We start from the raw sequence: 27,887 nt of genomic DNA, 5'->3' as shown, positions 1-27,887 counted from the left end.
AGTCAATCCATGTCTTAGGAAAGATGTTCTTCACCCAGAAGCCAGTCTTCCTAAGCTTCAATAGCCCTCCAATCACTTCACCTCCCAGAGGATTTGGACAGCCAGGTTCTCAAACGCCGGATAATGGGGAGCGTGTTAAGCTAAAAAGTGACACCTGCCATTCCCAAAGCATCGATAGGCACCCACTGTGTGACGACAGGCTCACAGAGGCACCCACTGTGTGACACCTCAAGCTGGGTGGGACAGAGGCGGGTCCTGGCCAGGAACTTGCAGTGGAAATGATGGTCACACTTTGACCTAAATGGACCCCCTGGTACTTCCTGGGGGTGGGGTGGGTAGATTCTCTATGTGGAATAGTCTGACTTCACAACCATCCCTTATAGGGTGGGAGGCTATCAGCCGAAACAAAACCCCGGGCCTTCCATCATAGGAAGCACAAGCCAAGTGGCTGATGAGATAATGTACCCATGCTTCTAGACCCTCAAGTGGATTTACCCACAGAGAAGTTTGGGACTGTGTGTATATGGTATTTAGGAGCGTCCCATAGTCATGTTGGTCTACACGAGAGTCCATTAACACAAGGCCTTTCTTTGGGGGGCACCAAGAGGACTCATGCCTGGGAACTGAACAGGCTGCAGATAAATGCAGGCGCTTCAAGAGGAAAGGCTTCTGAGGGGAATAGGGCACCCTGGGCATTCCATTCTAGAAACTGAGAGTCTCTTGGTGCTTGTTGCTCAGGGGTCTGTCTCAGTCTCCATGGCCTGGGCGGATGCCCCATCCCAGGGGAAGGATGGGGAATGGGCGGTGGCTCAGGGTATCATATGCCACCACTTGAAGGCAAAGGGCTCCCGGCGCACATTGGTGCCACAGTGAACCTCCCCGTGCAGCATGTGGTACGGCGTGAAGTCATCGATGAAGGTGCAGTGGAGGCCCAGCGGCTCCAGCAGGGAGCGCACCTTCTCCTCCAGGCAGCAGCGGCCATTGATGATGGGCCCGAAGGGCTTGGGGATGCCCAGGTGCTTGCCCAGCACCAGCATGTTCACCTGCAGGGCAAGAGGGGTCCCAGATCAGAGGTGGGACTTCAACATCACCTTCCTACGCTGGAAGCCCCAGGAGAGCCTGGTGTTATCTCCGCGCAGCCTTGAACATATCTGCTCTCTCATTCCTGTGTGGTGGGGGCTGGAGAGAGCAGTGAATCCAACATCTGCAGAAGGATCTGCAGAGCCCAGCCCCGCGATGTCCCCAGCCACTCCCTTCCTCATTGGTGATCTGTGGTGGCTGTCATGTTTGCACAACAGAACCCCCTACCTCCTAGTCTCTGTTGGACTAAGTTAAACAGCTGACCAGGATGAGCCAATCAGATTCTCTCTCCCAGAAAGTTAGAGTTGACATGGGGAAAGTCTCAGTCTTTGCCTAGACAGGTCCTGCATCTCATGGTCATGTTCATTGTGGTGGTTTGAATGAGAACGGTCCCCATAGCCTCATCTATATGAACGCCTGGTCCCCAGCTAGCAGCACTGTTTGGGAAGAATTAAGAAATATGGTCTCAGGGCGAGTTCCAAAAAGCCCACGCTGTTCCCAGTTAACTCTATCTGCTTTGCACTTGTGGATCAGATGTAAGCTGTCAGTTGCTGCTCCAGCGCCGTGCCTGTCCACCTGCTGTCTCATGCCTTGTCGTGAAGGTCAGGGATTCCCACTCTAAAACTGTAAGCCCCCATTAAATGTCGTCTTCTCTACATTGCCTTGGTCGTGGTGTTTTATCAAAATGGCAGCAAAGGAACAAAGATGTTTGTATCTGTCTGCCTGCGGAGCAGCGAAGGAGAGGGGGCAGCGTCTGTCTGCCTGCGGAGCAGCGAAGGAGAGGTGGTAGCGTCTGTCTGCCTGCGGAGCAGCGAAGGAGAGGGGGCAGCGAAGGGGAGTAATGTGGACACAGAAACAAGAGGGCTCCAGGCCACGCTGAGGGCTTCCTGTCACTGTCCCCACCCTCAGATGTCATAGTGTCCTTGTGTCAAATCTCCATCTGAGCCAGCTTGGGTGGGCCTCTGCTTCTAGCTAACACAAGAACCTCAACCCTTGCACAAGCTTCCGGGAACACGTGGATTAATTACAAGGCCTCCCCAAGCATGCAGGAAGGAAGGAAGGGGAGCGGAGAAAGGCGTTGCAGGCAAGGGCAAAAAGCCAGGGAGGAACGGAAAAGAGGACCGGGTTAGGGTTAGGGTTGGGTTAGGGTTAAGGCTAGGGTTGAGGCCAGGGTTGGGTTAGGGTTGAGGTTGGGGTTAGGGTTAGGGTTGGGTTATGGTTTGGATTAGGGCTGCGCTTGGGTTGGGGTTACAGTTTGGGTTAGGGTTGGGGTTAGTGCTGGGTTATGGTTAATGTGTTAGGGTTAGTGTTTGGGTGGAGTTATGGTTAGGGTTAGAGTTGGGGTAGGTTAGTTTAAGGGATACAGGCTCTGAGACTGGTGAATTAAGAGACCAGTTTCTTCCCAGGGCAGCAGTATCAGTCCCTGGCCTTGTGTTAGACGGCAGCATAATTCTATGAGCCTCTGTCAGATCCACTCAATCTAGACATTTGAGGGGGACTCCAGGCATCATGGGTTTGAGATGCAGACTCAAGACTCAGCACAGTCAAATCTACAGTTCCATTAAACGCATGTTTTTTATGAATCTTTCTGGTATTTTCAATCCTATCTTATAATGGTTGTACTTTGTCTTATTTGTGGTCTGATCACTTAACCTCACCATACACAGTAGGTTGTTGGTAGATGCCCTTAGAGGAGTGAGGAGAGTTTCCCCTCAATATAGGACAGGGATAGCTCTTAACCATCTCTATTCCCCATGGTACATCTGGTTCTGTATGGGGTTATGGCAGCTGAATTGGGCATGACCCCTCAGCTCCTGGTTGAAGCCATGTGCCTGCACAAATGATTCCATGTAACTTTTCCTCATGCCACAGATGTGAAGTAGGCCTCATCCTTCATGGGTGGCCACAGGAAGCCACTGTCAGCCTGGGCGTCCTGGGACCCCGATTCCCCTCACCATCACCTGTTGCTTATCACAGTTCCACACACAAAGGCAATCGAATGTCTTCCCCTAGAGCTGAGACTCGGAGCTCATCTGAGGATGCCCAGGTGGGGAACTCACCAAGTCGGGGAAGAAAGCCACAGCCTTCCTTCTCTCCGTCTTGAAGAGCTGTGGGATGTCAATGATGTCGCAGTCAGAAAGGCCCAGTTCCCTCTTCAGCACCTCGCGGTTCCAGTCAATACAGCTCTGCGGGTTGCCAAGGGACCAAACTGGAGAGACCTTGCCAGTGTGGCTGAGGCAGGCATGCAAGTGCCCACCAGCCTACAAACCCCACCTGCTTAGATCCCTCCCCACCATGTCCTGCTCCTCTGTCTGAGCAAACACTGAGAACCTCCATCCTACACCCCAACTTAGGGGATCTCATTCAATACATGGTTTAAGATTTCTGTTGTCGGGCTGGAGAGACGGCTCAGAGATTAAGAGCATTGCCTGCTCTTCCAAAGGTCCTGAGTTCAATTCCCAGCAACCACATGGTGGCTCACAACCATCTATAATGGGGTCTGGTGCCCTCTTCTGGCCTGCAGGCATACACACAGAAAGAATGTTGTATACATAATAAATAAATAAATATTTAAAAAAAATATTTCTGTGGTCTTTAATTGTGTGTGTGTGTGTGTGTGTGTGTGTGTGTGTGTATACCTGGATGCAGTACCTTTGGAGGCCAGAAGAGGGCATCAGATCCCAAGGTAACCCTACACCTGGCTGTTGGGGCCACAAACCTTGCTGTTATTCCCATGTCTCCTTTTCTGACAGGGTAGGCTGCAATGCTTTTGCCCACTGACTTAGCCTCTTCACTGTGTCTTCACACTGTCTTAACTTCAGGGCTGTAACAGGCCATACTTGCTGTAGACGCTGACATTCTTCCTGAGGGTTGAGCTGTATCTCTCATATTGCTTACAGCTCTGGGTGCTCACGGCCCTGCCTGTATTTCTCAGATGCACAGGGCTCACACCCTTCCCCCAGGTTAAAGGAGGGTCTGGGCCTGTTTCAACCTGACTGACCTTTTGTGAACTGTGGGTCCCAGATGTCTGCCCTGGCTCTGACTCCAGAACTGTCCACACCCACGTGCCACCCACAGCCCCACGGCCTTTGTACCTGTGCAAACTTATTAAAGTTGATAAGGTTCTGGTTGGAAAGCACCTGATTGATAGAGATGGTCTTGACCCGCCTGTCACCTGCGCAAGAGACAAAGAGGCCTGGGGGCACTAGCGCAAGGCAGGATGAGGGCCTCCCGCTCTGGAGACCAGAGGCCAAGTTCATAGCTGCTGGTATGGTTGAGTCAACGGCTCCTAGAGTTGCCTGAACAAGGGGTGGGCAGCATTTGCGAGAGCTTAGCCTAGCCAATCGGCAGATCCGGAGGAAGAAGAGGCATTGGAAGAGTCTGGTTGCCAGGGGTAACGAACTGCAGAGTTTTACTTGAGTTCATTGGAGGTGGTAATGACTAATTGGGACTAACCTGGGTACCCGGTAGTGGTTCCTCTTCCTCCAGCTCCTGGGGGAGAAGCTGGCTCTGTTGCTGGCCCTCACCCCAGGGCTGGGGTTTATAGGTTCTCTAGGCAGTGAACCAGCCAGTCCCAACAGGCTAGGAGTCCAAACCAACAGGTTTTGGCTTGCTTTTTAGGAGCGACTTCAGGCCTAGCTTTTCTACCCGCCCAGTGGAGGCCATGGAGACAGAACTGGTCAAGGGAGCAGAGTTTGCAGCCCACCTCCCCAGCTGCCAGCTTACCAAGCCCTGATCGTGAGTCCTGAAGGAAGCTCCTCTGTGGTCAGTGCCTCATTCCCCTGTACTCTGCAAGGGACGTGTCATTACCGCCACCTGACTGACATGGGAACTGAGGCTCCAGGTGCTCAGGTGACTTACCCACGGTCCTACAACAAGGGCTTGGGGGGCCCTGGGAGCCAGGTATTCCTAAGGGACTTCTAGACCCTCGTTTAACCTGAGAAAACTAGGGATGCCAGCCATGAGCATCCGAGTACGTGGAGGGGCAGAAGAGGGCTCCTTTGACCTATACACATAGCTGTAGGTCCCATGTCCCCACCTGGAGGCAGACAGTCTCATTACAGGCCAGCTCTGTGGCATTTTTTGTGAGGCCTTGGGGCCAGCACCTCCTCCCTCTGAGCCTCAACTAACAGCTGATTCCTCTCAGCACCCCACCCCACCCCCGGGGCCAGTCAGGATCATCAGGATAGTTAGTGTCTGTGATACCCCAAACCTGGGGCCTGACACTCCTAGGCTCTGAATAAGCCACAGCAGCCTGGCCTGGTGTGTCTGCAATTGGGGGGTGTGGCTGCTGCATATGGCTTACCTTCCCATCTGGACAGGTTGAACTAACTCTGGTCCACCTATTGTTCAGGTTTTTTGTTTTGTTTTGTTTTGTTTTTCGAGGGTTTCTCTGCAGCTTTGGAGCCTGTCCTGGAAACCCTTGTAGACCAGGCTGTCCTTGAACTCACAGAGATCTTTTTTTAGATTTAGTGAATCTCACTAGGGTCTCTGTGGAGCAATGGCTTAGGGGACACAGTCGCTGTTTTATTTTCTGGGCCCCAGTACTGTGCTTGGAGCAGGGAGACCTAACAAACCGAGCAGGGGACCTGGAAGCAGATTTGGTCCAGGATATTCTCTACCTCCCATGTGACTGAGAAAATGTAGGATTTTAGTGCCCCAAAGAGCTTTCTTGTATTTTATTTGTTTTTGGTTTGAGCCAGGTTCTCACTAGGTAGCACAGGCTAGCCTCACATTTATACTTACCCTGACTCCATCCCGATGCTGGGGTTCCAGGCCTGCACCATGCCCTGCTACAGTCCAGCCAGCCCTGCCCATCTAACTGCTCCATTTTGAATAATGAGAGCACAGGCTCCTCATTCAAAAACGGGGTGAGGAAAAGCCTCTCTAAACACACGAGAGTAGAAAACACTCCTTCCACAGTCTCTCTTGACTCATCGTAGTGTCTAAAATTTGCTAATTGACAGAGTATCCGTGGGGGCAGTGTGGCCCTTCACAACCCTGAGGCCTGGCTCTGATGTGTCTTCATGAGAGACACACTCCGCTGGCATGGGGTGACTCACTGAGCCAGGCACCTCCCTTGCCACAGGCTCACCACCGCAAGCAGCCACCACTGGAGGTGGCCAGACTGCCACAGCCTCCTGGCAAAGATGTGCCGGCAAGGGGCTCCTCCCACCAAGGTGCCCTTCGGCTGTCCCTGAAGGACAAGGGCAGTAGATGCCAGGCTGTGGGCTCTCCCCCCTGCCAAACCCAGGCCCTGTTGCAGGTGAGGGCGCAACTACATTCCATGATGACCAAGGAAAGAAGGCATGGTAGCTGGGGCTTCAGAAGCAGGGAAGAGGGTGGCAGAGAGCTCCTCCGGGAGACAGAGGCCACTGATGGAGGCTCTGGGGCGCCAGCAGCTTTGCAGACCTGTCAGACTTCATTTAAATCAAACCAGTGATCAAGGAACACTAAACCTGGGATCTGGGACCTTCTATGTGGAGGCATGATGGGACATCCCTGGGCACACCTGGCCCTCACCTTCTTCTCCAAACCCTCTGCCCTGTGCCTATCTTAGCTCTGCCCCCACCACAGGCAGTGGCCACTGGTGAGGCAGCATGTGTCATGTCAGGAGGAAGCATTCCTGAATTTGGAGGGGGGTACCACTTGGCTTTAAAATGCTCATTCCTTTCTGAAATCATGGGGTGCTCAATACAGGAGAGAGACAATACTGTTTCAGGGGGGGACTTGGCGTCTTTACTCACCAATGACCCCCTCAAAAAGGAGGGACCTGCCATGGCCCCACTTCTGTTTTTCCTGGAACAGCCTGAAGCAGGCGGCGGGGCTCGCCAGGAGGAGCCTGAAGCCCTGTGTGTAGAGAGCAGGCACAGCTGAATTCATGGCCTTATGTACCTACCAGCCCCAGCCCAGCCCCGGCCCCAAACTCTCAAGGCTGCCAAGACATGGCCACAAGTCCTTACCTTCCTATCTGGAGCAGGGACAAAGCTCAGAAACTCATCCACGTGGCCCACAGCCAGCCAGTCCACAAAGAGCTCCACCAGGGGTTGCACCTTCTGGGCGTGGAGGAAGTTTCGCACCACCTGGGTGACTCTGCGGCCTCTCGACCTGGGCCAGGGTCAGGAAAAGACGCCAGAATAAACACACACTCGGGAAGAAACAGAACGGCCAGACGGCAGCTCTCCCCAGTATCTTACTCCCAAATGTGCTCCCAGGCATACTGGCACAGACCTAACATTCCAGCATTTGGGAAGTTGAGGCGGGAGGATCGCCAAGTTCATAGTTAGACCAGGATAGGTAGTGAGTTTCAGGCCAGCCTGAGCTACATAGTAAAACGTTAATCTTAAAACAACATATTACTTTATAAGCAGGAAAGACAGTAAGGCATGTTTTACTATTCCACGCAGGGTGGGTTGCGACGACCACACTTAGCACAGGCTAGCTACGGTGAGGAGTCCTCAGAACCACGTTCTCCAGGACACTGAGTCACGCCATCCCTACTCACATAGTTGAGTTAGTTTACACTTCTCTGGCAGCCTCAGTTTCCCCAGATGTCAGTGGGAGAGGTCAACAGGAGGGTCATACCAGCGGGTCTCACAGTCCTAGTACTTTTCTGTTCATGCGTTTACGATCCATCCTTCTTTGGCCTTCTGGAAAAATGACTACAGCGAGATCTCAATGTCTTCTCTCTAGGCTGACTCAGGATCCATCCATTATGTGACATCATCTGTTCTAGTGGCTTTGCTTAACTGACTGTGACTATTATCTCCTTCTCCATCACCAACCTGTATCACGTGCAGAATACACCGTGTGTGTGTGCACGCGCACATGTGTGTGTGTGCACGTGTGTGTGTACATGAAGGCTACTGTCATCTCAACTCACATTTTGCTTAACGCCTCTCCTGCTCTCAGAAAAAGATCCAGTGTTAGTCAATTTCCACCGTCTTATGAACAAGGTTTAACTTGCTGTTTTTCTCTATGCTACCAGCTGCTACCTTATATGTTACCACATATTTATGTCACAGAGGACTTCAGTCTAGCCAGAATGTGGTGTGTGTGTGTGTGTGTGTGTGTGTGACTCGATCTCTCTGGGGCCCCTTAGAGAGGAAAGGGTTGTACTTAATGACATCTTCGGTCCCTGCTCACTCTGGCCTGCTTCGAAGGTACTACCTGACTTCCCAGGATAAGCACAGTCAGTCTGCAGAGTGGCCCACCCCACCCAGGACTTCCCCGCTCTCCATCCCCACCAGCACCAATTCCAGCCAGAGCCTCTCACCCAGGCAGGTTGCCCCCAATGAGGATCCTCCCCAGGGGGTACTCCTTCCCATTGGCCACCACGGGCGGGCTGACCTCCAGGTTGCCAAAGGAGTCCAGGCCACTCACAGAGTTGTCTCGCGGTTCCCGAGTCACATAGCCGAAATCTAGACCCTGGTGGGGAAAGCTGAGTCAGGCAGGGGCAGAGTGCCAGGAAGAGCCTGAACTCACGTGCTGGGCTCTGAGTCCCTAAAAGATGGGGTGGGAGTGAGCTCCCATTCTTCAGGTGGAAATACTGAGTCAGATATGGGATGGGTCTGGTTTTATGTCACATGTGCAGGGGGCCCAAGTTGGGAAGTATTCAATTGCCAGGTCTGTGGTGGGCCTGTCAGGCTGGTGCCATTTTGCCAGTCACAGACCACAGAGGTCGGGCCCAGTGACTGTGTACCCTGATCAGACAGAACCTTCCTGGTAGGCAGCTGTCATCGTGATGATGACAGTCGCTTGCAAAGCTGTTCCTGCTACGCAGCATGTGGATGACACAAAGCTTTGCCTGAGGTGTAACCTCCCCCCCCCCCGATCAGCAAAGAAAATTACATAGCACTCTATCACATTAGAAGCACAGATAAATGCGCACTTTAGCGTTAAGTCTATTCCATATAAGTGTGGGATAGGCTTATACCAAAATTGTCTCTTTACAAATGTCACTGGCCCTCTTTCAGACAGTAACTGGCCAGCTGTCCTTCCTACAGACCAGGTTCCCTGTATACCCTGGGTGTCCCTGGGGATGTGTCCTCTGAGTACCCAGGGATGCATTGCCCCCCCTCCCACTCACCAGGATTCTTTTGTAAGGAAAACCCTGCAGCTCCCCATTCCTCGGGGAATCAAATACCACGGGCAAAGTCTTGTGCGGCGCCTGCACGTAGCCCAGCTCCATCTCATCCTGCAGATGGGGAGAAAGGCCACAGCTGTGGATAGTCAGCAGCACCCCCAAGTGCTGGTTACTGAGCTCTTGGGGAGGGTGGCTCCTAGGGTGTGAACTGTTCTCTGCTCTTTGAGATGAGGGAACCAGCGAAGTGAAGGGGGTGGGGGCTGGGTTGCCTATGAGAGTCACATAGGAATAAATGAGAAAGCAGACTTTGGGGTGTGCCGGTGCTGGGGCTGGGTGGGGTGGGCACAGAGGGAGACCAGCATGGCCCGAGTTCAACACATGGGACTAAACCTCAGAGTTTGTCCCTTCCCAGAACCACTGCCCTGGCCCAGGGAGCAAATGAGGTTCAATCTCCCGCCTCCTGCCTCCGGGTCTTGGCACAAGCTAGTCCTCTGTCAGGACCTCCGGATCCCATCCCACCTGATGATCCAAGTCCCAGCCTTTGTCAGTACAGTGGCCGGGTGTTCGCTGCATGAGGTCATCAGCAAACACCCAGGTGTGATTACAAGAGGCCAGAGAAGAGGAAATGACGCTATGCAGGGCCTGTGGGGGAAGTGCCTGGGGAAACGGCCAGCCGCGAATATTCCCCAGAGTCCCAGTACAGCTCCCACAGAAGCCCCGCCCCTGGCCCCTCCCTCCTGGTTTTTTTCCTCGGAGGATCCTCCCCCATGGCTCTTCACCAGAAGCCCTGCTCCTTGGAGCCCCCTACTCCATCCATTATTTCCCCAGAAGGAACAATAAGGCTTCCTCCACTCCCCTCTGGCACTCTGGTACCCCCTTATATCTTGGACTCTTGGTTATCTGAAACAGTCATTTACCACAGTGGGGCTTCCCAGCCCGGTGCAGCTGACATGTTGGACCAGACTCTTCCCCATGGGGCTTACCTTGGCACTGGAGTTTTAGCGACAGGATGGGACTCTAGGTGCTAAAGGCTGGTCCCTCTCCCCCACCCCATGCGACAACCACAATGTCTCCAGATGGTACCTAATGTCCCCTTGAGGGACAAACTGCCTCTCAGCTCAGCTGCTGCGGGCTGGGAGTGTGTAGCCTCTGCCACCTTACCTAGAGGCCTGCCTGTTGGAGAACTTTTGGAACTAGGACTCTATGTCTGGAGCCAGAGAACCCTGGGTTCTCTTGGGTATTTCCTTGCAGGATGCTATCCTAGCAGGGCAGCCTGTGACGTTGTTACCTGGATCCAGCGGTCATTACGATTCTCTGCCTGTGGACAGATGGTGAGTTTGCAGCCTGCCTTCCTGGCCAACTCCTCCACAGCTTCCACGAAGCACGTGTTATTTCTCACCCTGTGAGCAATCCGGGAGGAAGGAGGAACTCAGAGCTGGGGCTCAAGAACAGAGCCGACTCCAAGGCTAGGACTCCACCCAGACTCACCGGCACACGTACACCTCCAGGGGCGGCAGGGTGCTGGGTGTCATGATCCAGGGCGCCACCCGGAACACCACAGTGTCAGTGAAGATTGGGGTCTCGGAGAAGTCCTTCACAGGAGGACCAAGACAAAGAGTGCTGGACTCAAGTGTCTGGTAGCCAGAGGAGACTATGGGTTCTCTGAAGCCCCTCCTCTAGGGTCCTCAAAAAATTCCCTGGCTAGGGCTTTAGATGTAGCCCCTCTGGAGGGAGGAGTGCCGAGTGCTTGCCCAGCATCCAAGTCCTGGGATCTATCCCTACCATTGCATAAAAGTGGGCATGGCAGTGTATGCCCAAAATGCTACCACTCAGGAGGTGTAGACAGCCAGGTTAGAAGTTCAAGGTCATCCTTGGTTAGCATGAGCTTAAGACTAGGCTACAAGAGACCCTGTCTCAAAACAAACAAATGTTCCTTGACTTCTCTAGAGGATGGACCAGTAAGATACTGAAGGGGCATGAGGCCTTTAGCTCCTGTAATGTCCACATCTGCTAGGAACCTTCATCTCACCCTCTGCCGGGCCACCCTTACCTCATTGGAGTCATCCAGCAGGGTGATGTGGAAGGAGATGAGCCCTGGGAAGCCTGCATCGGGGAAGGAGAGGCCCTCCACAAAGAAGCGCTCCTCATCGCCATTGAGGCGGGGTACCTCGTAGGACACTCGGTCCGGGCCCAGAGCACACTTATAGGACTCGCAGGAATCCTCGGGACCTAGGAGAAGAACATTGGCTGCGGCTCTTGGGCTGCTCAGGGAATGTGAAGGTCTCAGGAGAGTTGAGCAGTCTTGCCTAGGTGCAAGGCAAACAGCCTTTCAAAGGATCCCTTCCTCTCCTACCCCCAGAGAAAGAGAAAAGAAGGCATGGTGGGGAAGGGCGCTCTTTTCTAAGAGACAAGGTAATGTTTACCCTAACCCAGCATGCTGCCTCACCGTCCTTCCTACAAGAACATGCAGACAGGGGTTGGAGAGACAGCTCAGTGGTTAAGGGTGTTTGCTGTGCTTGCAGAGGACTCAGGGTTCTGTCCCCTGCACCCATGCTGGAAAGCTCACAACCACCTGTAACTCCAGCTCCAGGGAATCTGATGCCCTCTCCTGGCCTCCATGAACACAGGCACACGTGTATAATACCCTCCCTCCCCTGTGTACATAAATAAAAATGAATCTAAAAATACATGAGTGCAAATCTCATTAAGAAGCTCCACTTCAACCGGGTGGTGGCAGCGCATGCCTTTAATCCTGGCACTCCAGAGGCAGAGGAGGGGGACCTCTAAGTTCAACGAGGCCAGCGTGGTCTACAGAGCAAGTTCCAGGACAGTGAGGGCTACACAGAAAAATCCTTTCTCTAAAAACAGACACCAAACCAAATGAAACCAACCAAACAAAAACCTCCACTTCAGGGGTCTAGTAGAGAAGCCTGTTCTGCAGGCTGCAAAGGTGATGGCTTAATCTATAAAGTGCTCGATGCACAAGCAAGAGAACCCACCCAAGTCCTGTGCCCAAAACTCATGTTTAAAAAGCTGGTGAGGGACTCTGACTCAAAAACGCACAGGACAGTACCTGAGGAATGATACCTGAGGTTGTCCTCTGGGATCCACACTGCATGTATGTACAGACACACACACATACATACATACACAGATACACACACACATACACACACACACACACACACACACACACGCATGCACACACACACACACGCACGCACACCACACCAGCCCACACGTCTGATTGCTCTGCTACCAGGGCATCACTGGAACCTGAGCTGAAATGCACATCTGCCCAAGGTGGTTGGCTGGGTGCCCAGGATGCACTTACCACACACGTGGAAGACCCGTGACCGTTCCGCATCACAGCCGGAGGTGTGGAGGATAAGTTTGTGGTCGTCAAAGAGGGCTTCAGGTCCCTGGGTCCGTAGCACCATGATGGACATGTCTTCCAGATCTGTGAAGCGAGACAGAGGGAGCTGACTGACAGCTGCTCCAAAGGGCACTGGGTGTCCAGGGCTGGGGACCCCAGTCTCAGCTAAAGGAGATACTAGAATCTGCTGGTGTGAGCGAGAGAGGTGTCTGTGCATCGGTGAACATGGGATACTGCCCTGCTTTGTGTCCTCTTTGTGGCCCACATATCCTCATATGCCCAGAGCAGAGTTGAAGGCCACCTGGGCATCTTACTGGGCAAGCCATCCCTTTCCCTTTCCATTTCCAGGGGATGCCTCCTTTAGAAGGCAGCTCCTATGAGCAGAATGCAGGGCCACACTCCAACACAAGTCAGGCATCCAGTGGGAAGGGGTCTGGACGTGGGGTTGGCAGCCCACGGGCTGGATGTGCAATTTGGGGGACCCTTCTAACCTGTGAGCCTCAGCCCTCTCCTCTTTAAACTGGGGTAATGACACTCACCCCCTTGGAAGATTAAAGAAAGGTCTGGGAAAGGGCCTTACACACAGTAGGTACTTAAGAGATGCCAGCAGCCCCTTCTCTCCTGCAGGAAGAGAATACTGGGTGCCCCAGCATGAGTGCCACAAGCAGTGGGGACCGTGATGAGGTAGCCTGGCTGGGTTCTGAAGAATCTCATGGTGAACTCTGACCCTTCCCTGTCTACTTCCAGAGCCCCTCCTGGGGGAAGGGGCCCCCATGGAGGAACTGAGGAGGAACCCTGGGTACCCAGAGACTGGGCTGCCCCAGCACGCTCACCTTGCAGGCAGCTCACATGTTGGTCACAGTTATCTTGGGCATTACAACCCACATCATCCCGATCACAGTTCACCAGCAAGATGGCTCCGTACCCATCAGGCCCCCACACCCACTGCCTCTGTCAACGAGAAAACACAGCTGGCAACAGGGAACCCAGCCAGACCAGGGCAGGTCTCCTACTATGTACTTCCAGCCAGCCTCCTGATCCTCTACTCTATCCTATGAGAAGTCCACTTTCATCAAAGCAACCTCTGCTCCAGAAACATTATTAAGTCCAATCTACAAGGCTGTCATCATGGCCGGTTGTGGTCCTCCATGACCTTCTTTCTTTATGAGTATTTTTTTTTTTTTAGTTTTAGTTTTAGTTTTTTTGAAACAGGGTTTCTCTGTAGCTTTGGAGCCTGTCCTGGAACTTGTTCTCGTAGACCAGGCTGGCTTCGAACTCACAGAGATCCACCTGCTTCTGCCTCCCGAGTGCTGGGATTAAAGGTGTGTGCCACCACTGCCCAGCATGGGTAACTTCTTGACTCTTCTCTCATCCCCCTACCAGCTCAAGTCCTGTTCCAGCTAATGGAATCCCTTCCCAACCCAGCCCAGGCATTCCTTCTTCCTGCAAGTCCTCCTTGCCCCTCCGGCCACCTTGGCCTCTTCTAAACCCCCTATGAAACACCGCCGAGACTGCATCAGAGACCTTTAATGGTGTCTTGTTCAGTAGGCTGTTCTTTCTGCCCAGATCTGGGTCCTCACATTTATTACCCATAGGACAAATCTACACAGTGCCTATTTTTGTCAATGAAGTATTATCAGAACACAGTCCATGATTAGCCTACACATTAACTGGCTGTTTCAAAGTAGCATAGGTCACAAGGCCTAAAGCATTTACAATCTGACTTCTATTTATTTATTTAGCTTTTTCTGGGGGTTGGGGTGGTGGGTAGTGTTTCTCTGAATAGCCCTGGCTGTCCTGGAACTTGCTTTGTAGACCTAGCTGGCCTTGAACTCAGAGATCCACCTACCTCTGCCTCTTGAGCTCTGGGATCAAAGGTGTGCACCACCCCCTAATGGCAAGGCTTCTCTCTCTCTCTCTCTCTCTCTCTCTCTCTCTCTCTGGTTTTATAACCCTTGACCTAGTTTATAGACCTAGAACTTTCTCCTCATCAATCAAGGATAGCCCAGGACTGGGAACATATATTATGGTTACATTTGCTGATGACTCCAACCATGTCTGGTCCCTGTCTGGCTACCTCAACCTTGAGTCAACTGGAAAGAAAGGGGACACTCATATGGCCTTGCCCCTCTGACCTGGAGCCCGGGAACTTCATACCTGCTGCCCCTGTTTCTGAGGCTCAATCAGAAGCCTACCTTATCCACGAAGCTCCTGTCCTGCCGGCCCTCACAGTTCATGTCACAGTCCAGGGTGATGTCTGTTGGGAGGCAGCAGCAGGTGAGTCCCCATGATAGACATCTTGGGCCAGGTAGATGAGGGCCATCCCCCAGGAGACACCCACAGGTTGGGGCCCTGGAGCGTCCCATCCTTGGACAAGAGGAGGGGCTTTGGGGAGGAAGGAGGGTCATAGTAAAGAATGGACCAAAGACTGCTCCTGCAGGAAGCTTCCCTTGAAGGTAAACCCCAGAACCCTTGCTGTGAGGAGGGGCACAGTGGCACTGAGCCCAGGTGGCTGGGGGACAGTCTCCATCTACAGGAGACTACTTCAGCTCCTCGGGATGGAGCAGTGAGCTTGGGTTTTGGTGTCAGAAGGACACGGGTGTGAAGCTGGGCTTGGCCACCTCGCTGCACAGCCTGGGGAACGCTGCCTTGGCATTGCCTCTCCCCCCACCCCCAGGTCATTTTCAGTCTTCCTCTCTGGAAACCGGAGCGTTCTTAAGGAGTAATAGTGCAGTGCTTACAAGGAGAGAGAGAGAGAGAGAGAGAGCCCAAGAGAACTCGGGTGATCTTATTCACCAATCATGGCGACGAGAATGGGGGAATCTCACTGCCATTACACGGGTAGAAGCAGCTCCCACACAGAAGAACAGATGTAGAGAGATTCCAGCTGAAGAAATCCGACAGCCTACCTGCTTTGCTACATGTTTTTGGCTATAAGCCACATAGAAGATAAAGGGATCACAGCAGAAGACAGTATGAGAGTCATTGGGTGGGTGGCTCTGGGGGCTGACCTTATTCCCAACCTGACAAAGTGACTGATGTGCACAGTTGGGTGCCTGTAGTGAGTTTTGGTTTTGTTTTTGAAACAGGGTCTCACTATGTAGTTCTGGCTAGCCTAGAACTTGTTATGTAAATCAGTCTGGCCTGGAACTCAAAAAGATCTGCCTACCTCTGCCTCCCAGTGATGGGATTAAATGCTTGTGCCATCATATCTGGCTTCCATTTTATCTTTTTAAAAATATTTATTTATTATTATTATTAATTATTATTATTATTATGTATACAGTGTTCTGGTTGCATTGCCTGCACGCCAGAAGAGGGCACCAGATCTCACTATAAGATGGTTGTTAGCCACCATGTGTTTGCTGGGAGTTGAACTTAGAATCTCTGGAAGAGTAGCCACTGTTCTTAACCTCTGAGCATCTGTCCAGCCCCTCCATTTTATCTTTTTTTTTTTTTTTTTTGGTTTTTCGAGACAGAGTTTCTCTGTGGCTTTGGAGCCTGTCCTGGAACTAGCTCTTGTAGACCAGGCTGGCCTCGAACTCACAGAGATCCGTCTGTTTCTGCCTCCCGAGTGCTGGGATTAAAGGCGTGCGCCACCACCGCCCGGCCTCCATTTTATCTTTTAAGGCAGGATCTCTCATTGAACCTGGAGCTCAATGATTGCTAGTCTGGTTACCCAGCAAGACTCTAGGGTTCTCTTGTTTCCAGTACCAATGCTGGGATTACAAGCACAGGCCAGCATGCTCCGCTTTTATCTAGGTGCTGCAGATTCTAGCTCAATTCCTCACACTTGTTCAGCAAGCACTTACCCATCTCCCTAGGCCCTTCATCTCCTATGTTTGAATTTTCTAATGTGTGCTTTCTTTTTCAATTTAAAAAAATTAAAAAAAAAAACCCACTTACTTTGTGTGTATGTGTGCGCGTGCACCTGCAAATGTCCCTGGGACCAAACCCAACTGTTTGAAAAGGCTCAGAGGGTATTCTACTATAAGAGCAGCGTGCCCAGCTTCTAATCTTTTTTTTTTTTAAATAAAGGTTGGGCGGTGGTGGCACACACCTTTAATCCCAGCACCTGGGAAGCAGAGGCAAGTGGATCTCTGTGAGTTCGAGGCCAGCCTGGTCTACAAGAGCTAGTACCAGGACAGGCTCAAAGCTATAGCAAAACCTTGTCTCAAAAAAAAACAAAATAAATAAATAAATAAATAAAATAAAAATAAAACTGAAGGTCAGCAGCAGCCCTCACGGGGCTCCCTGGCCACACCCTCAGACCTGCTCAGCTTACCCACACAGGTGAGGTAGAGTACTGCATAGGCCAGGGGCAACTGCTCACGGCTGGAGTGGTAGGCTATCTGAACCTGCAGAGAGACATGCTCAGTGTCACATATATGTCTTACAGAGAGGCCATTGGACTTGGTGGGCAAGGGCAGGACCCTCAGCTACCTCTGACACTGTAACAGCTCCCCTTTAATCTATCCCTTGGCATGTCTGTAAAGTGGGCACCATCTGTCCTGGGTTCTACTTTCACCAACAAGTACCTGGACTTGAGTCCAGCATCTCTCGGCCAACTTACGATGCCCTATCTGAGCTGCCTCAGTTTCCCCACCCTTTCTGACCAGAACTGGAGATCCTTTGAAGTTGGGACCTGCATGGGCCCCCATTTTGCAGGTGATAAAACTCAAGAGCCCCGCATTTGACCTGACCATGTTTGTCACTCGCTGGTCACGGAAGCAAACTGCCCATGGGCTCTGCTGTGTGGCCTGGTTTCAGATCTCATATTTGCCCATCGTGACTCTCCTGGGTCAGTTTCTGACCTTCTCTGGGCCTCAATTTCCTCAACCATAAAGTGGGGGATAATGATGGTTTCTACCCCATAGAATGGGTTACAGTCAGGTGGATTAAAGGGGCAGAGAATGTGGGGGTTCATCACAGCTGGCCCAGTTTCATCTCCTAGCCACTATAAAGGTTATGAATGGAGGTGACCATTTTGGGAAGCTGGTGGCGGCAGTTCTGTCACATCACTGACCCTTTGACCTGTTCGTCTCCCTGGGGCATGCCCTGCAGACACATCCTCCTTCATCTGGGTCATAGTGTCAGGACCCTGTGGAGTCCACCGAAGCCTCAGCCTGGGAGTCTCAAAATTCTGCACCAGTTTCTCACAGGTGGGGGAGGAGAGGAGCACCTTCCTCACACCTACTGACCCATGAGCCCCAGAGTTCAGGATTGGGAGTAGCCACACAGTCTCAGCCTGCAAAGCACCACGTGGGGCCTCCGCAGCCTGACAGGTCCTGTGGCCCAGCCCCAAGGACTCTGTGATCCTCACCAACTTGGCTACCCACTAGGACTTGTGACAATAGATAAACCACACTCCTCAGCCTCTATTTCTTCCTCTGAAAAAATGGGTTCATTGAGCCTAGGGCATAAGCCAGATTCAGAGGGGGGGTATGGGAAGAAAAGTCAGGGAGGGAGCCAGATATGTGGGAATCCTTCTGTTCCCTATCTCAATAGGCCCCTTGAGAGCTACTTGGTGTCCCATATAGGGGAGGGGGCCAGCCCATGACATATGGGCTATCCAGGGCTTAGAAAAGGTCAGTGCTCCTTAAAGGGCTAGCTCCCCCAAACACTGCCCTTGCAGGAATGTCTTGCTGGTCTCCATCAGTCATTCAAGGGAATATCACCAGCCACCAGCTCAAGGGCCATTCATTTCTTCTGTTTTAAATCTCTCCTGCCTTTTGAATGGAGACAGGAAGAGGGTGGGTGGGAGGGAGGTGAGACCCATCAGGGACTGTGAGCTCCTGGGTACCAGTTTCCTCCCCATCCTGCTCTCTATCCAGAACAGCAGAATCACCCTAACCAAGCCCTTCCTTATGGATGGGGAAACTGAGGTCCAACTCAGCAGGACTTTGCTAACTCCTCCCCTCACGGGGGCTGGTTAACCAGGAGAAGACACTCAGGATCCATCCCCACCCACCCTGGGAGCAGGACTGGAGTGTTCCCACACTACAGATAGACACACAGAAGTGTGAAGTCTGGACTTGTAAATTGCAGGACTGATATTCACACCCAGCAGTGTGACCTCAGGTTGAGTGCTCCCCCTTGGAGCTGTGGCGCCCTACAGAAAGAAGGGGTGCAGGGCTAGGGGTGAGCTCACATGACTGTCATTAAGGTGATTGCTAGGGGAGTTCATGACCACGATGATTTCCAGCCCCTCATTGAAGCACCACCGCCTGGTTTCAGCTCTTTCTCGGCTCCTCGTCATGCTGGGAGACACGTAGATGTCCACGCCGGGTGTCCCATAGACCTCAAACATGGCTGTGCCCTCAGGGACCGACCTGAGAAGAGCGGGGGATCCATGGGCAATGTGACAGGAACTCAAACCCCCTCCCCCCAGGGAAGCCTTTCCCAGGCTGCTCACAGCAAGGTCTGGGCAGCAAAGCCTAGGCAGGAACCACAGAAACTCACACACACTCCTGAGCCTAAGTGTTGAGATCCAATACCTCACCACCATCCTACTCATTTGGGGCTGGTGATCATACACACACACACACACACATCACACTCACAGACACACACTCACACACATACATACACACACACACACACACACACACACACACACGGCAGAAAGACTCAGAGAGATGGAGGAATCAGACAGACATGAATTGGGCACAGTGGTGCACACCTTTAATCCCAGTACTCAGGAGGTAGACAGGTGGACCTCTGCAAATTTGAGACCAGCCTGGTCTACAGAGCTAGTTCCAGGACAGCCAGAACTACACAGTGAGACCCTGTCTCAAATCTCAAAAAACAAAACAACAGAAAAAGAAAACCCACAAACAAACAAAAACACAGGTAGCCACTGAGCCAAGGAGGAAGGGCTCTCTCTTGCACCCCAGGGAGCACCCCACTCTCAGAGGCAGCTGGCATCTAGTAACCCAGGCAGCTGGTCAGATTTCTACAGCGGGCCCACCATCATGCTTGGTCTTGTATTTGAAGAAAGGGCCAAGGTGCCTTGACACCTTCCTGATGTGAAGTCTTTTGGCTCAGAGGCCCCCGTCACCTCAGCTCAGCACCTTTGGGCTCTTCCCTAGGCCACCCTGCCAGTTACTGGGAGTCCCTAGGGAAGCTGGAGACAGTCTGTCTGGGAGGGACACACAAACGTGGTGGCTGCAGCCGCCAGCACACACTGCAGCCTTGGCAGAGTGCTCGGCAGTGCCAAGGCCATAATCAGCAGTAGTTGGCGATCTCAGGGTCCCATTTCAGCCAGGTGACCTTGACTAGTCACCTAGAGAGTGGGATAATGACACACACTTGGCCAGCCTCTTGGGAAATCAGGAGGCTCAAATGTATTAATAGCCGCGAGAAGCTTGGAACATCCCTGCCCAGGATATGGAAGGGGCTATTAAGATGAATTAGGGAGCAGGCTGTGGAGGATGGAGACAGCTCTGAGAGTGAGCTGAGGTGATTTGAGATACGTCTGAGGAAAAGGGGGCTTCCTTCACGCTGGAAAGCCTTGGGAGGTCAACGTTGGACTGTGTTGGATTGATTCCCGCTTTAGCCGTCCTTGAGGGGGTGGTGAGGCAAAGTGACTAAACCAGGGGTCCCTGCAGTCAGGAAGGCCCGGTTCAAATCCCAGCCCACTGCTCACACCTGGAGGATAGGACACAGCCTCCTCAGCAGCCAGCCCGCTCTATCCAGCTGGGATGACAAGGGGGTGTAAGGAGTGGACGTGGCTGAAAGCGGTCAGAATGAAAGCCAGAACTGTTTTTTGCCTATCGACTTAGTGGCAGCACCTGAATCTAGTATAACTCCCTTCTGCACCTGCCTGGCGGGATTTCCAGTCCTTGGCGCTGACTCAGCCTAAGACACCAAATGTAGTTTTGTTTTTGTTTTTTTTTTTAAAGATTTATTTATTTATTGTATACACAATGTTAAGCCTCCTTGTATACATGCAGGCCAGAAGAGGGCACCAGATCATATTACAGATGGTTGTGAGCCACCATGTGGTTGCTGGGAATTGAACTCAGGACCTCTGGAAGATCAGCCAGTGCTCTTAACCTCTGAGCCATCTCTCCAGCCCCCCAAAAGTAGTTTTTAACTAAGTTGCTATCGTTCTATTCACCAATCAAGATCCAGGCGTCAGATGTGGGGGGTGAAAACCTGCCAAATCAGAGAGGCTGAGAAGCAACCAGCTGACCTTCCTTGTTGGTCAGAGACCCAGCAAGAGAGCATCTCTCCACCCATCCCAAACCAAAAAAGACCAAGAATCTCTAAGCCCCTCCCTACTTCTTCCTGTGAGACTCTCATCTATATTCCTGAGTCCTTCAGCCTCTCTATGACCAATTCTTGTCAACTAATCACTGGCTCTGCCCCCGATCCAAGGTTAATTTTACTAACACGGTCTCGGAGTTTCAGAATGTCATCAAATATGCCTCAATACATAATCTTATTTTAGTGCCAGGGAAACTGAGTCAGGCCAAAGATAAGACTTCAGACCCTCATCCAGGGTTGACACCCCAGCATGGAAGCTGTGTGTTGGTATGGCCAAGGTGGTTACCGGAAGGAAGGAGAACCTGGGCCGGGAAGCAGATGCTTTTTTCCAGAAGTTAGGAAGTGCCTGGAACCTCTCTTGGGCAATACACTTCCTCGGGCCAGGCCTCCATGACAGACAGTGAGGCAAATCTCACAGCCTAGCTTCCAGATGACTGTAGGCCATTTCTCCTAGCCCGAGTGAGTTCATTCACAGTCCTCCCAGGTTGCCTGAGTGTGGCCGTGCACACGGCGAGGTGACCAGCTTTGCAGGAACCAAGGCATGTTTCCGGGGACATGGAACATCCAAGGCTAACACCTAGGCAGGGGCTGGTGAGCTGGCTCTGCCGGTAAGGCGCTTTCCACCAAGATCGATGACCTGAGTTTGATCCCTTGCCTACGTGGTAGAGAGAAGCGACTCCTCCAGAACATTGTTCTCTGACCTCTACCTGCACCATGTGTTGTGTCCCCCACACAAATGAATAAAAAATAAAGGTAATAATATGTTTTTTTTTCTTTTTTCTTTTTTTTTGGTTTTTCGAGACAGGGTTTCTCTGCAGCTTTTTTTAGAGCCTGTCCTGGAACTAGCTCTTGTAGACCAGGCTGGCCTCGAACTCACAGAGATCCGCCTGCCTCTGCCTCCCGAGTGCTGGGATTAAAGGCGTGCGCCGCCACCACCCGGCCTAATATGTTTTTTTTTTAAATAAAAAAAAAAACTGGGCAGAGCCGGGCAGTGGTGGCGCACGCCTTTCATCCCAGCACTCGGGAGGCAGAGGCAGGCGGATCTCTGTGAGTTTGAGGCCAGCCTGGTCTACAAGAGCTAGTTCTAGGACAGGCTCCAAAGCAACAGATAAACCCTGTCTTGAAAAGCCAAAATAAATAAATAAATAAAAATAAAAAAATAAAAATAAAAATAAAAAAATAAAAACAAACAAAAAAAATCCTGGGCAGTTCTTGAAAATGGGGACAGCTCGTTTATCCTACAGGTGGCCAGTCCTGGAATCTTATGGACAAAACTCCCAGTGCCAGGGTGCGGCACAGACCTGGTCACCAAGCTCTTCTGATGGCTACTGATGCCTGAGCCTTGTGGTAAAGGGACTGTCTGGAAATGCCAGCACGAGGATGACTTGGGGCGACACCGCCCCATCCTGGGAACCCTCAGCCAGCTCTTCCTCTGTGCTCTTGTCCCCTGCCCACCATGAGGATAACACTGGTGACTTTGATAAATGAAGCTGCACGCTACCATCTTGCTTTGGGGAAACTGAGGCTCACGGGTGACTTGTCCAGAGTCAAGCAGTTGTTGACAACTCCTTATCCTGTGGCTTAGCTGTTCTGTCCTTGCTCCCGGGTCAAGCCAACCTGATGCCGTCCCCTCTGGCTAAGGTTCTGGCCTCTAGAACAAAATTGCTGATGAAAGGTTCTGGTGGCTAAAACAGGAAAAAACAGACACGGTCCCCTCAGCACTGGCCTGTGGAGACAGAGACCACAGTTCAAACAACACAGGCTCAGAGTGGCAGTTTCAATTAGCAAGGGCCCCAGATCCCCCTACCCTACCGGATTTGTTCATAGAACTAGGCCCAGGAAACTCTTGGCCCATCTGACCCCACATCCTGACCCCACCCTGATCTGGTCCTGGGCAGTGGTGGACACACTGACCCTTCTCCAAAGACTGAATGGCTCTGAGACTCCCGACTTGCTTCTTGCTGAGTGCTCTGAGCTCCTATGTCAGAGCCCCCACAAGGACAGAGGAGCCTGTACATGGACAGAGGAGCCTGCATGTGGACAGAGGAGCCTGTGCGTGGACAGAGGAGCCTGTGCATGGACAGAGGAGCCCGCACGTGGACAGAGGTGTCTGTACGTGGACAGAGGAGCCTGCGTGTGGACAGAGGAGCCTGCACGTGGACAGAGGAGCCTGCACATGGACAGAGAGCCTGCGCGTGGACAGAGGAGCCTGCGCGTGGACAGAGGAGCCTGCACGTGGACAGAGGAACCTGCACGTGGACAGAGGAACCTGTGCATGGACAAAGGAGCCCGCATGTGGACAGAGGTGTCTGTACGTGGACAGAGGAGCCTGCACGTGGACAGAGGAGCCTGCACGTGGACAGAGAGCCTGCGTATGGACAGAGGAATCTGCACCATTGGTCCAGGAGGTTCTAAGGCCTCAGAGAAGAGCTCAAAAGGCACTTTTCCTTCTTATTTTTATTTTCTTTTTTAAAAGGATTTTTATTTACTCATTATATACACAGTGTTCTGCCTGCACTGCCTGAACACCAGAAGAGGGCATGAGATCCTATCATAGATGGTTGTGAGCTACCATGTGGTTGCTGGGAATTGAACTCAGAACCTCTGGAAGAGGTCAGTGCTCTTAACCTCAGAGCCATCTCTCCAGCCCCAAAAGGCACTTACTAAGCCAACCCTTTCTGGTGTCTTCCAGGAAAGTGAGGCCCAGGGAGGAGGAGCCAGCGGTTCAGGATGACACAGCGCTGGAGACACCCAGGACCTAAACTCAGGGCTCCTCCTGGCACCGCTGGGCAGCTCATCAGTGCTATGAGCTGTCTGCTCTCCCTCCTAGGGGAGCAGCTCCAAGTCGCTCAATAAACGAGTAGGGCCAACTTCTCTGTTTGTTTTGTAAGAGCCCCAAACTGCAACTGGGGAGTGGGGATGGGGAGGTGCTGGTGCTGAAACCCAGGAAGAACTTCCAGCATAGTAAGATGTGCTTTCCCACCGCAAGGTACCCCAGCCACACACATTGGCCTTGAATTTATGGAGCCAAGGAGGACCTTGAGCTTCTGAATCTCTTGCCTCTGCCTCCTGAGTGCTGGGATTAAAGGTGTGCGCCATCACCGCCCGGCCCAGCAGTACTTTTTAGAAAGTCCCACATGGCTCAAAGATGCAGCGGGGGTAGAGACACTCCGCTGCCGCCGTGAGGAGGGCTGCCACCTCATCACCAGGTGTGGTCACTTAAGACGCTTGCAGAGAACAGCTTTCTTGGAGAAGCCTGGAGTGGCTTTCCGATGACGGAGACATCCCTAGTGGATCTCATTCATGGCTCATTCCCTACCCTCTGGCTTTCCCAAGAGCTGCTTCTGGGGTTTGCTCAAAAGTGACTGAGATCTACCTGAAGGTCAAGGCGGCTGGGCAGGTTCAGGAGAGGCCAAGAGGCACCTGTGGCTACTGCCCCACTGCAGGTGTGCAGACCAGCCCCGCCTCTCTCCCTGAACATCCACGGATGGGGCCCCCGGGTCCCACCACCCCACAGTATCTTGCCATCATTGTCACCAGTCATCGTGAGCTGTTTGGGTCTCAAGGCCTGGTTTCTATCTCAGCTCATTTCTCTATACCTGCGTAAGTCCTTTCACCCACCAGGCCTCAGTTTCCCTATTTAGAAGAAGGGATGGGTGAGCCCCAGAGGCTGCCACTGGGCCAGCTTGGGGACTGCTTTCCACACTCATAAGTGACATGTCATAAAGATGACAGCTTTCCAGACAAGCAGTCCCATGAGCAGCTCCAGGGGACAGACACCCAGAAGTGAGTCACGGGGTAGAGGAATGGTTGACGGTCGCTTTCAGACTGTCTTCCCGCCTCATTGCAGCCTGCGACTGTGGCCCCGGTAAGCTCGCTAGCTGTTCCAGAACCTCCTTCTTCCCAGTGTGAGCCAGCCTTTCTTTTTCTGCCTCCAAGGCTGAAGTTTCAGCCTTACACCTCCGCCCTGAGGAGGGTCCTTGTAAGAGGCTTGTGAGAGCCTCAGGAGGCTCCTGCACCTCACAGCATAGAATGGGCCAGCCTTGTGCCCGAGCCTCACCTTGCTCATGGGAAATGGAGGTGAATCAACACCTCCAGTTGCCTAGAGAAACAGATGAGGCCCGGAGTCTCGCCTCCCTTCCCTGGATGCTCAGGAACTGCTCCTGGATGATGCTCATGTGGCCAGTCAAACTCTGCTGAGCCTTCTCTCTCCTGCCTCAGCCTTCAGGCTCCTCCTCCAGGAAGCCCACTCTGATTGCTCAAGTCATGCCATTTCCTCTTGCGTCTATTCCTCCACCCCCTGCTGTGTCCTAGCCAGATGGTACATGGCAGGTTTGGGAACACTCGAGACTTCCCTAGGATCAGCACAGAGTCATAAAAAGATGGCAGTGATAAGGATGGTGACAGAGAGGATAATAAAGTGTTTTGCTCACGCTAGCATTGGCTCGGTACTCTATTCTGCATACCAGCCATGCCCGCCTCCTCTCGTCTCTTCAAAGGAAGGACTAAGCAGTTCACACGTCCTCCTACCTCTCTGCCAACTGGCTGTGTGACTTTGGACAGGTTATTTAACCTCTCTGGGTCTTGCTTTTCTCATCTATGAAGTGGTAGCCTCGTGCCACTATTAGATGGTGCCCACACCATCTAATAGCCTGGTGCCCACTACATCACCGGCCCACAGTGCAGGCCACTAACAGCCTGGTGCCCACTCACACCACCAATCCACAGTGCAGGCCACTGACAGCCTGGTGCCCACGACATCACCAACCCACAGTGCAGGCCACTAACAGCCTGGTGCCCACGACATCACCAACCCACAGTGCAGGCCACTAACAGCCTGGTGCCCACCACTTTGCAGAGCTGGAAGCAGAGTCCACAGGGAAAACGTTCTAAGAAGAGGTGGCTGGGAAGGACCAGAGTCAGGGCTGAGTCACCACCCTGCATCTCCTGGCTTGCAGGCCAGGGCAGGGCTTTGGGAAGAGCCCTCCAAGATGTCCAGTCTCACTCCCCTTCCAAGATACTTCTGCAGCCTTCACTGGACAGCAGCCTGGCCTACGCTGGAACTCCTCCCCCAGGTAGGAACGGGGCCTTCCACTTCTAAGAGTCCCCAGACCTGGGCATGGGCTAATACTCAAAGGCCACGTTGAGTGTGTGAATAAATGAGGCAGGCCATTTCCCAGGGGGATTGGCCATCAGGGTGAGCGGACATCCTGGAAGCCCTGCCACCACCCACAGTCCCATCCCCAGTCTTCTAGGTGAGTCCTCGCCATTGCCCGCCTCATTCACATCAACAACCTTAGCCGCCTGCCTCTCACCCAGCCCCTCCCCCATCCTCGAAGGCACCTCTGAGGGGAGGAGGAGGAGCCATCCCCAGCTTGGACGGGTCAAACCGGAGACTTATCTACCCACCGGGCACAAGGCAGTCGGGCAGTGAGTCACTTCCATAGGCACACAGCCCCAGAGCAGGCCATGGCGCCAGGCAGCATCCACCCCCTCCTGTCCTGCCTGATTCTTCGGAAGCCACAGACTCCCCTCTGCACGGCCCACAGCCGCCCACCTACCCTCAGCCAGCTTTAGCTCCTGGTGCCCGGTTCATCCAGACTTGGTTATTTCCTGTGATTGGCAGCTCACTCCCTATCCTCCACACCTGGAACCTCTTTGCTCCCAACCAAGTTCACACCACTTTTTAGTTCTAGACATTTGTTCTCAGAGGGCGTGAAACTTTGGCCCCTGCGACATTTCTGACGATAACTAGAGACATTTTTGGCTGACCCAAGGAGGATGGGAGCACCGCTGGCCCCTGGTCAGTGGAGGCCAAGCATGACCCTCACAGTGTCACAGCGAGTGGTATCATCTCACAAGGACTTCTGGTGTCCCAGTGCTGGTCAAGTCCAAGACGAGGGCAGGGAGAGGAGAGGTGGCACAAGCCAGACTCGTTCCTACACCCACTACCCAAACCACCCTGGAGTGTAAAGGCTCGGCCAGGCACGTAGCAGGAACAGTGCGTAGGCGGACAAGAGCTGGCGATGGTGAATCTGAAGCCCCGGTGCTGCAGTGGCTGAGCGGACGTGAAGTCTTCAGCAAGTCTGCAGTGGGCTTAAAGCCCAGCTTTGCTCCCTGGTGACTGGGTGACCAGGCTAATGGCGCACCCTCTCTGTGCCTCCATGGGCACTAAGTGACCAGCACCATATGAGACAGTGTTAAACGGAAGGGCTCTTGTCAGGGTGGCGTTTGAGAAGTCTGACCAGCTCTGGGGAGGGAGCGTAGCACCTTAAGTGCTACGTGAGATGATGTGACCTTTAAGAAATGACTTAATTCTCCCCATGCCCATAAACCCAGGAGCTGTAGGACAAACGGGTACATCCTTCCTTTCCTTGGGGGCTGTAGACAGGCTGCCCAGCCTCTCCCAAGCACCCCCAAAGAGAGAAATGGGCCCATGGCCCCAGACCCCTCTAAGGCCCTGGATGGCGTTCAGCTCTGCAGGTCTCACCTCCCTGGTTCAAGAACCCTACTGACAACAGCAAGGACCCAAGCTTCCCCAGTGGGCAGGTGTTCCAAGGTTAAGGCAGCCAGGCCCACCCTGTGCCCTGAGGAATACCCACACAGCTCCTAGGGATTCGCACGAAGAACCCCAGACCCTCCGGGGTCTCTTACCCATAAATGTCCACAATGGTCTCAACACCTGCCACACACACGGCGCTGGTAGGATGTTCAAGCGACACACGCACAATCCTCTGCAGAGACATGCCGGCCTAGGATGGGGGCTTTGGCCACCAAACCCAGCACTAGCCAGAGGTCCCCCTGGATGTGGCTTAAAAGTACCCAGCCCCACCCCTCCAATCCACGGTGCAAACTCATTGGCTCCAGTCCTAGAAGCCCAGCCTCTTCTCAGAGGACAGATAGCCAACCCTCTCTTCAGGATTGGCGGGAAGGGCCCTGTCATTTGCATATGAACCCAAGGCTCCCACCCCAGGGCACCCAGAGAGTTAATTTCTACCTAGAAAGAAAGCAAGTCCCCACAGGCACTTGGCCAGCACATCTGGATGGATGGGGAAGGGGGAGGGCAGGTAGGTC

At 52.9% G+C, this 27,887-nt stretch overlaps 1 protein-coding gene across 1 annotated transcript; it reads right to left on the bottom strand.

Moving 5' to 3' along the window:
* Positions 1-809: 809 nt before the first annotated feature.
* Positions 810-27,559, bottom strand: Padi3 (peptidyl arginine deiminase 3). Its single transcript, XM_038334394.1, has 16 exons — positions 27,468-27,559; positions 18,694-18,874; positions 16,828-16,900; positions 14,738-14,799; positions 13,376-13,493; positions 12,501-12,626; positions 11,217-11,395; positions 10,655-10,758; positions 10,455-10,566; positions 9,170-9,277; positions 8,357-8,508; positions 7,044-7,188; positions 6,828-6,930; positions 4,176-4,255; positions 3,141-3,266; positions 810-1,043 (listed from the first exon to the last, which is right to left on the bottom strand). Exons 1-16 carry the CDS (start codon positions 27,557-27,559, stop codon positions 810-812), a joined length of 1,995 nt encoding a protein of 664 aa, XP_038190322.1.
* Positions 27,560-27,887: the final 328 nt, after the last annotated feature.

This window comes from Arvicola amphibius, chromosome 6, assembly GCF_903992535.2.
Source record: "Arvicola amphibius chromosome 6, mArvAmp1.2, whole genome shotgun sequence".
Classification (NCBI taxonomy): domain Eukaryota; kingdom Metazoa; phylum Chordata; class Mammalia; order Rodentia; family Cricetidae; genus Arvicola; species Arvicola amphibius.
This window is presented reverse-complemented; position numbering and strand designations above follow the sequence as displayed.

Bases quoted from the DNA above. Each gene is read 5' to 3' on its own strand.
- Padi3 (XM_038334394.1), bottom strand. From the start codon at position 27,559: ATGTCTCTGCAGAGGATTGTGCGTGTGTCGCTTGAACATCCTACCAGC. The intron at 10,759-11,216 runs GTAAGGGTGGCC...CCTCCTGTGAAG, and splicing joins TGCTGGATGACTCCAATGAG to GACTTCTCCGAGACCCCAAT. The intron at 1,044-3,140 runs GTGAGTTCCCCA...CTTGCCCTGCAG, and splicing joins TGGCTTTCTTCCCCGACTTG to GTGAACATGCTGGTGCTGGG.